General features: G+C 46.5%; 1 protein-coding gene and 1 long non-coding RNA gene across 3 annotated transcripts in view; one reads left to right on the top strand and one right to left on the bottom strand.

Moving 5' to 3' along the window:
* Nucleotides 1,159-7,390, bottom strand: LOC110405262. Of its 2 annotated transcripts, XM_021410438.1 has the most exons (4): nucleotides 5,414-7,390; nucleotides 3,624-3,951; nucleotides 3,223-3,508; nucleotides 1,159-3,112 (listed from the first exon to the last, which is right to left on the bottom strand). In XM_021410438.1, exons 1-4 carry the CDS (start codon nucleotides 5,538-5,540, stop codon nucleotides 2,957-2,959), a joined length of 897 nt encoding a protein of 298 aa, XP_021266113.1. In that variant the 5' UTR covers nucleotides 5,541-7,390; the 3' UTR covers nucleotides 1,159-2,956. The 2 variants fall into 2 exon arrangements, with proteins under 2 accessions (XP_021266113.1, XP_021266112.1); XM_021410437.1 differs by having other exon boundaries at nucleotides 1,160-3,508.
* Nucleotides 3,921-15,657, top strand: part of LOC110405263 — a 34,259-nt gene continuing 22,522 nt past the window's right edge. Inside the window, exons 1-2 of the long non-coding RNA XR_002442773.1 lie at nucleotides 3,921-4,266; nucleotides 7,407-15,035. This is a non-coding gene — a long non-coding RNA (uncharacterized LOC110405263). The remainder of the gene's footprint in view (nucleotides 4,267-7,406; nucleotides 15,036-15,657) is intronic.

The raw sequence follows: 15,657 nt of genomic DNA, 5'->3' as shown, positions 1-15,657 counted from the left end.
AAATGAAGATTGTGCCCTACCCGACTCTTCATTGAAATCTCTCTTTATAAGCTTGGAAGGCAAGGAAAAGAAATGCCTTAGATAGGGGAGTAACTCCAAAGCAACTATTAAATTCTCACTGTTCTTGGCATTTGCTGATGGCTTTGTGCCAGTCCCCAGCCTCCATCCTTTTCTCCTCCTAATGAAAAGCTTCATCTCTCCTAATGAAAGCTGAGTTGAGGAGCCCTGTGGTGGTGATTCCTGTCTTCAAGTGATGTCCTGGGATGAGGGCTCTTCATTTCTCTTGAAGACTCTACTAGTAGCAAACTCATTAGCACAAGTGCCGTTACAAATTGCTGGGACTCTTGTGGTTTGACACCAATTAGGAGAGCGTGGTCGTGTAACGCAGCACTGCGCTCTGCTTTGCCATGCAGCACCAACCTGAGGCATCCTAAATAGAAGTGAAATGCTTAGCTTTTGGGTTTATTCTTTGCCTGTTGCCTTGTTGCATTGTTTACTTATATGACAGCCTTGTGAGTCCTACCAGTGAGTCCTTCCCAGGTGTCAGCAGTGATGGAAATGTGGAATATGCCCAGCTCCTGGTTTTTACACAGGGGAAAGGGAAAAGCAGGAGGATGAATGCCCGTGGAAATGCCCACCCCAATCCATTCACACCTAGGAAAAGCAAGAAAAACGATGGGTCCTGCTGGGCTAACAACGCTGATATCTAGGCAGAACAGCAGGGTAATAATAATCATAGAACTGCAGAATGGTTGGGTTGGAAGGGACCTCACAGCCCCCAGCCCCACCCTGCATGGGCTGGCTGCCCCCAGCTCAGGCTGCCCAGGGCACATCCATGGATGTGGGCCCCTCCAGGGCTGGGGCAGCACAGCTCTGGGCAGCAGTGCTGGAACCTCACAGCCCTCTGAGTAAAGTATTACCTTCCAATATCGAACCCTCTGTTGGTTTAAAGCCATTCCCTGTGCCCTATCACTATCAGACCCCATGAAAAGTCGGTCTCCTCCTGTTCATAAGCTCCTTTTAAGCAGAGATGTTTTCTTTGTGTCTATTTCATACATAGGTTAGAATAGCGTTGACAGAGCTTTCTTCTGCAGCAGAAGTCATTCTCTTGGGAGCATTGCTCCAAGGATCAGGCTGTGGGGGAAAATAGTTATTCCAAGGTTATTCTAGAGCACTTTAATAAAAGAAAGTGTACAATATGGTGCAATGCAACACGTGTTTTATCAGGTTCTGAGGGTTTTGCCAGCAGGAATTTTTAGACCAAGCTCGTTATGGCTGATAGATGAAAACAAGCTGTCATGACTTAAAAATAATTGAGAAATGGCTGATTTGATAAAAACTCAATTTATTCAAAATGGGCCGAGATAAACACACTTGAACGTATTCTTTATTTCTGCATTAGAATAATTATTTGGAATCACACCAGTGAAGTTTGGTTCAGAATGAGATAAAAACTGGCCACCTGTCAGGGAATAAAGTATTTCAGGCTGTTCCGTGGTCGACTAACCTTTCTTTGAGCGTAATAAAACATGATAACCAAGACGATGACTTGGAAGTGTATCAGCTGTGCAACTCCTTCGTGTAAAACTGCTGGCGGACAGGCCCCAGGTATGTACGTGTGTCTGCCTTGGGGCGCGAGCCCGCGTGCACGCGTGTCTGGTTGCGCTGTAAAATCTCATTTGGATTAAATGCTTCACGTCCATATACGCACGCAGTGCTTCTGCTGTACTCCGGGTGATGAGGATGCGCTGAGGGGTGCAGGTCCTGGCACTGCACGAACCCCCGTCCTCCCGTTGGCGATCCACTTGCAGAAGTGGGAGTAGAAGCTGATTTTAAGAGGGTGTTTCCGGACGCCTGCGAGTCAGCTGTGTGCTGAGACACCGTGGCTGAGAAAACAGCCAGGAAAGAGCCCTTTGCCCGCTGTGGGAACATGAATACTGTTCTGGGGTTTGTGCAGCGTGGTCTATAATTATGGCACTCTAACTGCAAATTTCCTAAAAATTGTCATCTATTAAATAGCATGTCAGCGAACGTGAAGCAGGAGTACAGCTTCTAGAACAAAACCAGATTGCTCGTTAATCTAAACCGGTGTATGTTACCATTAATGAGTGGTGAATCAATCATGCTGTTGCCCTGCCAATAAAGCATGCTGCTAACTACGCTGGCTTCGTAGCGAGAGCAAGGAGTGGCGATGCTGCCGCGAAGCAGCTCCTCCTGTAACACGGTGGCTCTCCAAAGTTATCTGCTTCTAGTGCAGAACTTGGAGCGCTCTGCTCTCCCCTTTCATTAGCTTACGCACGATTAACGATGTTTATTTTCTCTCCTTCCTTCTCTCCGTCCTGGTTGTTTTGGTTTCATGCCATGGCGAGCCATTTCCTTTGTAGCTTAAGGGAGTTGAAAACAAGTTACTTAGGTATTTCGTGGTTCCCATAGCTGGCAGGGACTTGAAACCCGACTGAAGATGCAGTAAAACACCACCAAAACACCACCACCAAAACACCACCACCACCCCCGGCAGCGTCCCACTCAAACCCTAAAAACCATTTCTGGTTTTCTCCCGCCAGGCGTGGCTCCCATCGCGTTACCCAGCGTTCCAGCAGCAGTGGAGAGAAGCGGGTCTGCAAAGTAAACTCTGGTCCTCAGAGCGGAGCCATTAGGTAAATACGCTGTGTTTTACATTCACTGCTATGATTTCATAAACATGGGTAACAAGCTCCACCAGATGCACAAATCAGAGATTGTTGTCAATGCAAATGTCCTTCTATGGGCACTGAATGGGTCGGTGATGACATTTGCATACACACAGCGCTTAATCTGGAATCGGGGGGCAATTTCTTTTTTGCACGGATCGATTTGCCACAGCCTGATCTCTTCAGTCCGCCGCGCAGCTCTTTATTTACAGCTATTCCCATCTGCATGCAGCGTCTCTTTCAGCAACCTTTCCCTGCGACGCAGCCTATGATTTTAAGGAGGGTCGAAGCCGCTCGCTGCCATGCGGACAGAAACGCCGTGGTGCACAGGGCTGCTGCTTCCTGCTGCTGCTGGAAGACGCTGTTCCCCCTCGTGTCAGACAGCCTGTGTCCTCCACGGGCTCCTCGCTTCCCGGAGGGATCTGTCGTAAGGGAGAGTAGCAAAAAAAGAATTTTTCAGCTGGCAGTTAATGAAGAGCACGATGAGTGTCACAGTCAAGAGCAGAAAGAAAAAGAGGATGATGTAAGTCACCAGGTCGGGCTTATTGATCTCCCCTTCTTTTAGCACCCGGGCTGTCGACATGTAAAAGGCGGAGGAGCTGACGGGTCGCTGCGTGCTGCCCAGGTAGGGAGTGTTGGTCTGAAGGATGAGGTGAGCTTCGGTGGCACTGGTTGAGTTTAGCAATTCACTATACATGTTCTCGCCTAAATTTCCTCCACGGTAGAAGTAAAGAATGAGAGCACACGCAGTCACTCTTTGGCATAGGGAAGGAAGGATATTCCCGCTTGTAAAATCCCGACAGCGAGCCGCATCGTGCCTAAAAGTAAAACCCAATTATTCCCTAAGCCGTGTGAGGGGATTTGCTCTGAAATCTCCGTGCCACATATTTACAGCATTCATCCACAGACATAAATCACAACCGACGCGGGTACCTCGATGCTGCTCCCGCCTGTGGGCACATGGAGTGCGCAGCCCTCGCACCGGGTCTGGGCTCCAAGCAACTCGATGGCCGCCAAGGGGAGGGCACGGCAGCTCTCCAGGTGCCTTTCCTGAGTGGGATGGAGCCGGGGTTAAACGGGATCCACGGAGAGAGGCGGCTGCAGCGCTGGCATCCCGCTGGGTTCGCTGTGCTCTCCCCCAGGATCCTGCTCGTTGCCGGAATCCCAGTGCATGAGTTGAGTTTCTTAATCCCAGTTACCGACGTGCCGTGTAGCCCCCGTTCCAAAGCTGGGCTTGCTGCTTTCCAAGCATTTCTTTTGGCTTTGAGGAGCAAAAAAAAAGAAAAGAAAAAAAAAAAAGCAAACCAAATGAAAGAAATCTGTCCAAGATCCCTTTGTTAAAAAAAAAAAAAAAAAAAATCAGAATTCCTCAATTCCTCCCCGTAAATGGGAGGGGGAGAGGATCCTTGGATCAGCCGCGCTGCGAAGCGGGACTGGGCAGGATTGTGCCAAGCGGGACTTTTCCTGCTGCCAGAGCTCCTCCGCAGCGTCACTCGCTGCCGGGAAGGGAGGGAGCGCGGTGTGTGTCTGCCGGGGGCACGGTGCGGAGCGGGAAGAGATCCTCCGAGAACCCCCAGTGAGAGCCCCAGGCTGCGGGGAGAGGTTTGGAGCTGGGGGAGGGCAGCAGAGAATGGGACAAAAAGAAGGCGATGGCATCGAACCCTCTTTTTTTTTTTCTTCTTCTTCTTCTTTTTTTTTTTTTCCCCTCTCAAATCTCTATTGTTAAAATTGATCTCTCTAGCATAGAGAATGCCTTTTCCTTTCTTTCTTTCCTTTTCTTTTCTTTTTTTTTTTTTTTCCTGCCTTTCACACGGGCCCCAGCACCCTCTCCAGCCTGACAATTAGCATGTTAATTTTTTCCATCAAACTGCCTTCGTGCCGCTATTAGCTGCTGGCTGCTCGCCAGCCTTCCGCTCGCCCCGTCGCATCAGATAAGCGCCGTTAATGCTTCCTTTTAACTCGCCCCAACTTGGGAAGGGGGCGAGGAAGGGGTGCAGAGGGGCAGGGAAGAAAGGAGTGCTGGGGAAATCGACGGAAGGAAGCATCCAACGCGTTCTCCATCCCCAGGGTACCCATCCAAGCAAACATTAAAGCTGCTTATGATGAGCTATTGCAGCCGGCGGTCCAGGGAGGTTAAACATTACAATTAGCATAATAAATGTTTCTGCTAGGAAAGAGGGAATGAAAAGAAGAGAAATCCCCGCGTCGGGCAGATTTAAATCAAAGCAAATGAAGGCTCTGCTAGGAGGCGATGCCCTTGTGCAGCCTGTTCCTATCTGCTGAGCTCCAGGTACCTGCAGAGCCCCTGTGCCCTCCTGGTGGCAGCTCCGTTCCCCATCCTCCTGCTCCCATTGCCAGATCAGCCCCCCACCTGCTCTTTGCCTCCGTGCTTTGGATCAAGATGTGAATTCGCAGTGAGATGTTCCTCTGGGGCTTCTGCTGGCTTTTATTTTCTTTCTTTCTCTCCCTTTTTTCCCCCCTTTTTCAGCCAAAGGAGCTGACTCTTCCACGTGCCCTGGTTTGTTTCCCCATGTTTAACCCCAGAACAGGGCGCCGTGGTGGCTCCTCCTGGGGCCATTCCCCCTGCCCGCACAGAGGCCGTGGTTACCCGTATTTACTCCGTACGGGTACAAAGAGCAGCGTGGAGAGGCAGGCAGCCAGCACAGGGGCTGGAAAAGTCAACAGAGCCATAAAAAAGCTGGTGCAGCTCCCAGCCGTCCTACCTATGGTGTCTCCTTGCAGCCAGAGCAGCTCTGAGCAGCGCGGTGGATGGTCGGAGAGCTGCGTGTCTTCCCAGCACCCTGCCCTCTTCCTCCCTGAACTTTGGTTGGCTTTAACCAAACTTTGCATCCTTTGTTTGTTTACTTGATTGGTTTTATTAATCTGTAGGAAAAGCAGAGAGACAGCCAGGGGCTGAGTGCTGTAAATAGCAAGGATTGTCTTCGTGTTTCACGTCTTTCAGCCCAAAGCTTATTAAAATGGCTTCTCTGCAGGCGTTGCCAACTCCACGAGAAAGGGGGAAATGCTGCAATGGATGCACAGAAGTGCTGCATTAGAGGAGTGCTCCTGGCAGAAGGAGGTGTCCCCAACGGGGGGACATCAGAGGTGTCCCCAAGGCAGAAGGGACGGGCTGAGCCCCCTCTTTCCACTCCTGCTATCGTGCAGGTTACCCATGGAGCGGGAATATTTTCCCTTTCCCTCCTACAAAACCTTATCTCCTGCTCTTGCAGGATTTGTTTTCTGCCCTGAGGCTACAATAGTTCAGCGCTGGTGCCATCGCTTCGAGTTGGGAACCGTTGCTAATGGTCACGGTGTGAGCGCTGGAGTAAATCCTTGGGTGTTTTACAGGCGCCTTGGGAGCATGTGGGCTCTGGGGTGGGGAAAGCTCCCCCCACTTTTGGCTGTCAGTCTGATATACAAAGGGATGAGAAGCTCTGGGAGTAGTAAATCAGATGTGTTTTCAGCAGCACCATATCCAGGCTTAATCTCAAAAAACCCGAATTGCTATAAATAATACTTTAATTGCAAAACATAAGAGCTGATCCTTTCCCCTTGTTTTCCTTAATTCGGAAGCTCTTTTAAAGTCCTCAGTTCTGTGTAATTTTTCCTCATTAACTTAGTAGCTGTGTTGTTATTTTTGCTTGTTTCCGTTTGCTTTTCTTTAAGGTTTCCAGCATTTAATGACTTGTTTGGTAAGGTTGTAAGGCGTGCTGGAAATGGTGCTGCAAGGACACACATGGAGCCTCCAACAGTGGCTCAGTTAGCAGTGTGATGAACCTCTCAGTGCTGTGGCTTCCTGGCTCCTGGGTCAGTGTCACCATGGGGATTAGACCTGAGAGGTCCTTGTTCTTCTGAGCACCATTTGGGTGTTGCTTCCAACCCAAGCTGTCCTATGATTCTGGGATGACTTGGTGGTGGTTCTGGCCTCACCTTGGTCCACTCTTGCCATAGCATGCTGGCACAAACCACCCAGAATCCAGTGCCTGGCCCTATCAGCTGAAGTTCTCCAGGTGTCTTGGCCCATGGCATTAGCTTTAACAAACATCAGCCAAGCTCCAAACAAGCAGGATGCAAAACATAGAGAGTCACCAGTGCTTGGGGTTTGGTTGTGCAGCAGATTGCTGGAGCCTTTCCCCATTTCCAGGCTGGTAAATAATGCATGATGTGTCTCTTACACGCTTACTCAACTCCTACCTCGATAAAAATCAACTGAGGGAAATGAGAATGGAAAGGAGAGTTATCTTTCTCAGTAATGCAACCATTTACAATCTGTTATGATCCTTCTGCTGAGGAGTAAGTGGCGGTGGAGGGGATTGTTTCTATTAGCAGACCAGCAACCATAAATCATGGGCTGCGATTTTCCAGTGTCACGTACAAGCAGCCTTAAAACCTTTAAAAAAAAAAAAAAAAGGAGAGAAAATAAAAATAACATACAGAGGTCATTTCCTTTTTTTAATCACTCTGAAGTCAAACACTTATTCTGGGTGTGTGAGAATAAAATACCGAAGACTGTATTTTCCAAAGCAGGATCTTAAAACTAAGCAGCAGGCACCTAATGAGAGGGTGCTGCCTTTGGTGCTTAAAGGCAGATCTGGATGCCTGAGGAAATTGGCCCAAGTGCAGAGAAGCGTGAAAATATTTTATTTCTTAAGAACTTGTTTGTCATATTTAAAACTGAGCTCTAACGTCGTGTTTCTTGGGGTCTGTTCTCACCAGCTGAAGCAGAAGCATCTAAAACATATCCAGAGAGGTCTGCAGATCCGGTGGAGATGGGAGCTCCTGTGCCTTTCCTCAATGCTCTGCCTAAAACCTCCACTCTCTGGTGGCGAGGAGCCTCTCGGTTGGCCAAGGCCCCATTCCAAGGAGGGAAGATGCACCCTGCCCCTCTGCCAGCCCGGTCAGATTTGGCTGCTGTGTCAGGAGTTCTGGTCAGGTGGGACTGTTTTGGGAAAGGGGTGAACTCACGGCTAGACATTTTTCCCTGGCATCCCCCTGCTCTCCCCTGTCTTACTGTGGAATGAGAGAAGAATGGTGAGGGAAACTTCTCGGGTTATCACAGGGTATCTGTCTAGCAGGGCCCGTCTGTGCTGTTATTGCTTCTTACATTCTGGTGTTGGAAACCACTCCTCCTGTTCTGCATGGTCTGTCGGTGGCTGCTTCTCTCAGACAGTGAATGGCAGGCTGTGTGGGTAGGGTTTCTCTTTTTTTCTCTGATTATTGATTTTTGCTTTGTACTTTAAGTTCTTTCTTGACGGTGGCACCAAGTGGTGTGGATGAACTGTTAGACCTGGGTGACCCCAGGCACGCATGTGAGTGTCCTGTGCAGACTAGAGGCAGCCTGGGCTCCCTGCATGCAGACAAAGCCTGCTATTGCTCTGACCGTGTTCTGTCCAAGTGGCACAGTGGGTGGCATTCTGCAACCCACTTCCCTGGTTGAAAAATGGCCTTGATGCTACTTCCTTACCCTGCAAGGGTCCTGAGCATTAATCACGGAAGGTGGCAAGGTGCTCCAGTGTAGTAAATAAGAGCAAAGAAACAGCTAAAATAGGATGGAAGTTTTTCCCCAGCCTCATAGAAATGGGTCTGAAATCTCCATCTCTGATGGTGTTGACACTCTTTGGCAAGTATGAGTTGAGAACCATTGGCTCTAACGAGTTTGAGCTGCCAGCCCATTACTCTAACGCAGCACCTCTGCCCCAGATAGGAAGTTCTCTCCTCCAAGCACCAGCAGGGCTTGCTGCGTGCTTGCCTCCCTGCCTGTGTAATTGAGCAAGGCCAATGTATTGCGCAGGGTCGGCTGCTGATTATTGCTCCTGGTGTGAGCTAAGGCTGCTTACATTGTCAGCTCAGAAATATTGTTCACACAAACGGTGCTAACTCCCTGGGCCCTTGGGTACTCTTCAGTGGTAGGAATTAAACCAAGTGACAGAGCAGCACATCACCCTTCTCAGAGCAGGCATAAATTTTAGAGGTTGAGCTGAACTTTATTTTGGAAAGTACCAGACTGCGGTGCTGGTTACTGCTGGAAAGCACATTTCCATCTATGACCCCCCAAAATTAAAGGAAAACTGAACGTGGTCTTCCTTAGCAAGCTGGGCTAGAGCGTTGATGTTTAATTGTCTGTGTGATGGTTGGTCAAGAAGAACGGCTTTATGATTTCTGATTTATCATTCATAACGGTCTGACTCAACAGATCACACTGCTGGTTCTGTTCAGCCCAGAGGTGTTCTCAGTGCTAAACTAGAATCCTTTGGCAGCACCTAGAGAGCATCCCTGGGAGCGGCTGGGCTGCCTGGGGCAAGGATGGGGCTGCCCCATCCGCTCTCACCTCAGGTTTGCTTTTGTTATTGTATTTGCCCCAAAAGGAGGAAAGAGATTGATGGTCCTCTATGCCAGGTTTCTGTGTCTGGTTATTCCTTCTTCTGCGGTAGAGTAGAATTCTGGAGAAGGACTTGACATCAGCTCTCTGTATTTAGGTTCCATTTAATTATATCGGGAAAAGCAAAGCTCAGCTTGCAACGCTTGCTGGAAGGAAAACCACTTGCACCTGTCCTGGTTTACCGGTGAGTGTGGTGGATCCCAACTCTTCACCTCTTCACTCTCTCTGGTGACCCTTTGGTTCAGTGTCTTTGGGTCTCTGTCTCTCATTGCCTGATGCAATTATCGTTAATCGAGGCAATGTACCTGCCCACAGCTGAGTCGCTTCAGCAGAGCAGCAGCAATGGAGCAGTGCTTCACAGAGGGCAGAGGCTCCTCCGCAAAGCGCCGGCTGTGGTTGGAAAAGCTCATTGAATACACTGGGAAAGAAAATCTGTCAGCCCGTGACAGGGATTATTTTAATAACCTAAAATCTTATTGCTTCTGGAACATCTGCTCTTTGGTGGAGCAAACAAATAGGTTTTAATTTCATTGCCTTAACTTCATGGAAATAAATTTGAAAAGCGCAATAACCGATATTATTTAGGGCAACAGCATTATCTTTTTCACATCAGTCTTAACAGGAAAACTGCAGGAAGTACAAAGCCAATAGAAATACCTCCAATCTCAGACCCTTGAAATAGCTGCAACTTAATATACCACAGCTGGTAAAAGAAAACTTCACCTGACCCTTAAGTTTGCAGAGGAGAGCAGTTACCAAGTCATTCCTTTGGAGGTGATGCGGTAAGGTGGTGTTACTCACTAACGTTCCTTGTCTATATGGAGGCTAATGTATTCCTGTTGTACTTAATTAGTTTTGAACCTGTGTGTGTGAGAAATGCAGCGCAGGGCTGTTATTAAAATTCATGCTTTATAATAATTAGCACAGTTAGTGCGGTCTCTGAGAACTGCCAGCCAAAGGACCATTAGCTTTGGTTAATGGTGGAACTGGCTCACCCGTGCTATCGTTTAACCCACTGCTGTGTTCTTAAGGAGAAAAGTTGTGATCGTTCTCAAAGACTGCATCAGGACAGCCATTAATTACCAGAACTCATTAATTATAACAGATTGTCTGCTATAAAATCTCTTTAACTCAACTTTTGCGATGATCAGTAGGGAAATTGTGACAAATATAGGCGGAACTGTCCCTTTTAAATGGCTGGTGTTTTATCTCTCATCGAATCCCTATCTGAAATTGAGAAAAATGATTAATAAGGTTCAGAAACTCATTCTTCACAAGATCAAAGTCATAAAATTCTGTTAATTCCCTTTGAGACAGAAATAGGAATTATAGTTTAGAGACTTTTCCCTGCGACTTTTTGTTTCATTTTACAACTCTCTAATTGTTCCCCAAACGTATCTCCCTTTGTATTCCACTGTAAACGAATTTGCTGAGCTATCAGGAACTCAAGAAAAACCTCTTAGTTAAAAAGTGCCTCTTGCAGGAGCAGCTGAAAAGCACAAATTCCACAAAACCAAAGTGATGCCTTATTCCTTGTCATTCCTTACACGTCCGAAGCCTTTGGTCTTGTCTTTTTGGTAAGCCTCGGCCTTGTCTTGTGGTTCAGGACTCATGGCTGAGCATTTACAGGCAGAATTTCAGCTGAGCTTTCTGAATTTCTTGAAAGCACTTTTACCTCGATGTTTTAACTCTTCTAGTGCCAGGTTATTCCCAGAGCAACTCTCATTGCTTTGCCCTGTCTCACATTGCTGTGTGGCTGCAATGTCACCAATCTATGAGGCATCCGCTCTACAGCCTACAGGCGTGGATCTTTTCTGGCAAAATTCCCCTAGAAGCAGTTTTACCTTTGGTATTTAAGAAAAATCTTGTAGGGTGCAAACATGCATCCCTATTCTTAATGGTTATTTAGAGAGCAAAGTGTTTGGGTGTGCTTGAAAATAGCCCTGGGCACCTATTTGCATGTGTAGGTGCTTAAAGATCTGAGAAAAACGACCATCTGGTGCCTCTGGACTCAGATCCTCAGAAAATACATAGAATACTGAAATGAAGGGAATTCAGGCACCTGCATTTCTGCCCTTCAATTTTAAAATATCTTTGAGCCCTTACTTTGTAACAGAAGGAACTGATGACCTGGTGGCTAAATAGTATTGTCAATTCAAAGGCAGCCAGTTCTTGGAATAATTTCTGAGGCGTTTTGAGCTACTTCTTTTCCATATTTTTCTTTGATCTTTTTGTAGTAAAATTTCAAATTTAATCTTTTATTTCCTGGATTGACTACAAGAGAGGATTTGCTTTGCTGTGCCAGGGTGCAAATTATTTTCTTGTTAGAAAACCAAAACCCATTATCTGTGCTTTTACTTGGCGCAGAAGACAGAAGCATTAGTACTCGAACACAGCATGTTTTCTGCTCTGTGCATGCTATGATGGCTGGAAATCATGAAATTTGGAGCTGAAGAGCACTTCACCCCACATCTGGGAGGATGTTCGCACTGAGATCTGAGTAACTCCCCGTGGGCAGCTGCCAGCATTTCGGCTTTTATTTTTGTCACTGGATTGAATGGACCCTGAGAAGCACTGGGAAAAAAAAAACGTACTCCTAAGCCTAGATGAAGTTCACAGGTGCTTCAAGGTGACACCTGGGACAGAGAATTAGTAAAATTATCGTTCATTTCAACAGTGGCTCTTTAAATGTGGGGACAGCATATTGATCCTGAGCCTGCTACGTGATCATTTTCCTTCGGCATCAGTGGCATTTCCTGCCAAAATTCATCAGACGCTCCTTGACGCTGGGCCAATTTCCTGGCTTGCACGTTGTCAATCAGGTGGAGATCCAAATGTTCGCCCACGTCTCCACCGTTTTCTTTCTCTCTGACTCCATCAGGAGCACATGACACATCCGTAGATCATGGGAGAGAGAAGCAGGTTTGCTCTCCTTTCTCTCTCTGCTGGGGGAAAAAAAAAAGACTCTCAACTGTATAATCATCTTCCTATAAAATAAATTGCTTTATCTGTCTTAATACTGTCACTCTTCAGTTCTCCAGTGATCTACTTCTTCCATCTGTGTGCATAACTGAAATCTTCTCTCCACCTACTCTATGTACTTCCAAGTGTCAAAATCCTGCCTCAATCATTGCTGTCATCAGTCTCTCATTCCTGGCGGGATAAGCGGGCGAAACATCATGGTTCCTCAGACCTCTTTGGGTAACTTCTGTGCTCACTTTGCAGAGTTGAGGTGAACTATCAGAAATATGACCTAAAAGAGTTTTGTTTTGTTTTGGGTTCTTTTTTTTGTCAGCTGAAGCTTTCCACTTTCTGCTCCTGAAACAAGTGGGTATTTTTATTGCTTTCTGGGTCTTGCTTCCACCATGACTCTTGCTGCAGCGAGGCATAATTTCAGGAGATAACCACATTACCCAAATCCTATGAAAGTTGACTTACTGCTTTGTATTGAGTAATTCTGCATGACTCACACTTTGTTCTCTGATATAATTTTTACACTTGTTCACAGAATATCGTTGAGACAATTGAGCTTGCTTACAGAAATCACCATCTTTTGTAAAGCGACAGTACAATCGCTTTCCTCTTTCACAAAGCCACTCCAAGAACAATGGGCCGACCCATAAATAACAACCATTTGTTTTGCTTAGAACGTGGATTCTACTTTGCTAAATGAAATAACGGCAGGGAAAAGAAAGAAGCCTTCTTAGAAGCCGTGCATCTTCCCAGATAATGTGGCAACGCGCCTCTCCTGCTGAGCCGTGACCTACTTTGCTTACAAAATGCTCTTGCTACCTTCCCCCAAACACGAGGCTGTTGAAGCCCCAGGAATTCTTCACCTTGGGTGTGAAACCGTGAAGTGTCAGTCACCACCAGAGGATCCTCAATGGTTTCCCTGTCTGGCGGCACTGCGCTGCTTATCACATCCCCTGCGAATGCCTCCCTTCTCATCACATTGATGCTGGGATCAGTTTTTATCTCTGCTCCAACATACACGTACAGAGCTGGATGAATTTTGCCATCTTGTGAGAGGTTTGGGTACTTTTTTTGGACTGGGTTTATTTTTGGGTTAGCTCGGTTAAAATGTTTTGCTCTGCTGTCATCTTTTTTTTTTTAATTCCTTCATATTTTTTACTACTGAAAAGGAATCCTTTTCCTCTAGCTAATATGTTATGTGCATCAGAACTTGGTAGCATGCCTGTTCACGGAGAAACAGGAGTTGAGATCGAGCATCAACAGCTGTGGGAATGACCTGCGCCATATGGGACATACGACAATTACCGAGTCTATATTACATAAGGAATAAAATCATGCCACTTTGCTAAAGCATGTAAGGAAAGAGAACTAGAACATGATGACAAATGACTGCTCCCGATGAGAAAGGTCCTTAGATGTACTATCATGTTTTTTTTGGCTTTACAACAAACGCATACAATCCACTTGTTAAATTCAAGTCCGTTGCATGGCAAAGGCAGCATCCCTCGGCTTTGTACTTGCCTTAGTTAAGCAGCACAGCACTTAAATATAGAAGTTGAGTTTGTCCATCAGGTTTTGCATTTGTGACTCACAACCAAAGTTACTGATCACAGCACACAGACGTTATTGCCCGCTGGGCAATGCTCAGGCTCGTTATCTGGGGCAGATGATTAGATTTTAATGCCGCAAAGCATCATCAGAGTCAGAAGGTAAATAAATGTTTTGTCAGATGGAAAAATGTTTCAGAGCTTGATCCTGTTTGTTTAGCAAAAGGAAGTCTGGGAGATGATGCTATACAACCTATGTACGCCCTTATGGGAGATGTGCTGCACCCTCAAGAGCCACCTGCAAGAACTGATGGCCCCAACCTGTTGCTAACCCAAGGCAAACCTTTAAGCACTGGGGAATTAGCAACAAGCCAGAAGGAAAATGGTTCATTCCTTAGGTCTTATTTTCTTTTAGCTACAACTGGGTACCTTTCAAGATGACACACTTGCATTAAACAACTCCTAATGTCATGCAAAAGGCTGGATATCATCATCTGTGATACCCAGGAGGTTGGATCACAGCTCTTTGCCACTGCCAGTGCAAGTCTTTGAACCATCTCATCTCATCTCATGCCTGGCATTTGCTGGTATCATGTAACAGAATACGTACTCTATTCACCTTACATTTTTGACTTAATTCTTTATCAGCACTGACTCTCTTATTCCCAGCGGAGAGCTGAGCAGAGCTGTGTGGAGCCCCTTCCCCTCTGCATGGGGAATTCCAGTGCCTGCCTTGGCACTAGGGGAAATGCTAATGGTGTCGAACCTAATAAGGTGTTGGCAACACAGCTTGCATGGTGATCGAAAGACCTTAGTTTAATTGACAAGCTGCCTCTGGGAGCTGATCCCATGTGCAATTTTCTTCCTGAATTTGGAACTTCAAGATGCATTGAATGGCCTTATTGCACGTTTTTCTGCTTGATGTTTGGATACCAATTTGTATGTTTCTCAGGAGTAGAAATATTGTGTATTATATTTCATAGAATCATATTTACACACGTATGACTTTGTAATGAAAGAAAGTGTACACAGAAGAGGCAGAGTTAAGGTCAGGTTATTTTTAGACTTGTTCTAAAACAATATAGCCCCCAAAATCAGTCCTGAAGTTCTGTTACAGGTAGGTACAGCTTTCCATGCTTTAAATGATCTGAAGTCCCTCTTTGCAATAATTCTGAAGCTCTTTACCTAGCACTTATGATTTCATTTTGCTTTGCACTTTGTCTGCTTGTGATATTGTTTTGCTTGCATTTGCAGAACTCATCCTTGCATGTAGAAAGAAGCTGTCTGCGAGGTGTCTTCTAGGAATAAAAGCTCTAATCTGCTGCACTGGGTTTAATAAATATTTCATCATCCACCGTTTGGAATATTCTCCTGGTGAACCTCAGCAGCTGCACGTCGTGAAAATAATGCCTGGTTCGAGAGTGGGGGTTTGCTTCCATGTTCTGGGTAAGAACTGCAGCCCAGGTAACTCCACCTCGGTGGGTGCAGGTGGCATTTTTCCTCTCACCACTGTGCACTTCTTCCTATTCCCACACTTGGTATTGTGAGAGCTTTGCATTAAAGAAAGAAGTGGTACATAACAAAGGAATCCTCTCTGCACTTGCGGGGGCTTTAGTACCTTCCATGGCAGCAGGGCCAGGAGGTGATGCCCTGTGCTGCTCTGGGGCCACAGAGCTCAGCAAGGATCCTGGCACTGGGCTGCAGTCCAGCCCCCAGCCTGCCATTGGCATTCTGTTGTCACTAGTGGGTGACAATGGAGTCGTTGGTTCGTTGGTTTCACAGAGGCTGCTGTAAGCATGGGGGAGAGAATGAAACCCTCATTCCTCGAATGTGTTTCAGACCTCCCTGTCTCTCCCCTAAAATTCGGATGCCATCCAGTCAGAGTGAAATGAATGGTGTCATAAAGCTCGGGCTTAGCTGCAGGACGGAAATGATATGTGTGCGTGTGTGTCTGAAATGCCTCTCAAAATGCTGCACAGCCGCTTTGCAGATGTGCAATTTTCATTCTATTGATTTTTTATTTTTTTTTTGACATACAGTTATGTAATTGCAAACTGTACCCATTTAC

This window comes from Numida meleagris, chromosome 12, assembly GCF_002078875.1.
Source record: "Numida meleagris isolate 19003 breed g44 Domestic line chromosome 12, NumMel1.0, whole genome shotgun sequence".
In the NCBI taxonomy this organism is placed as follows: Eukaryota; Metazoa; Chordata; class Aves; order Galliformes; family Numididae; genus Numida; species Numida meleagris.
The sequence above is the reverse complement of the archived record's forward strand: the minus strand, read 5'-3'. Positions and strand labels throughout refer to the sequence as shown.

What these genes read in the sequence shown, in the direction of transcription:
- LOC110405262 (XM_021410438.1), bottom strand. Translation starts at nt 5,540, where the DNA reads ATGCAAAGTTTGGTTAAAGCCAACCAAAGTTCAGGGAGGAAGAGGGCA. An exon ending in GCTGCAAGGAGACACCATAG is followed by an intron (nt 3,952 to 5,413) that starts GTAGGACGGCTG and finishes TGCTCCTCAAAG; the next exon opens with CCAAAAGAAATGCTTGGAAA. An exon ending in AGATCAATAAGCCCGACCTG is followed by an intron (nt 3,113 to 3,222) that starts GTGACTTACATC and finishes CCCTTACGACAG; the next exon opens with ATCCCTCCGGGAAGCGAGGA.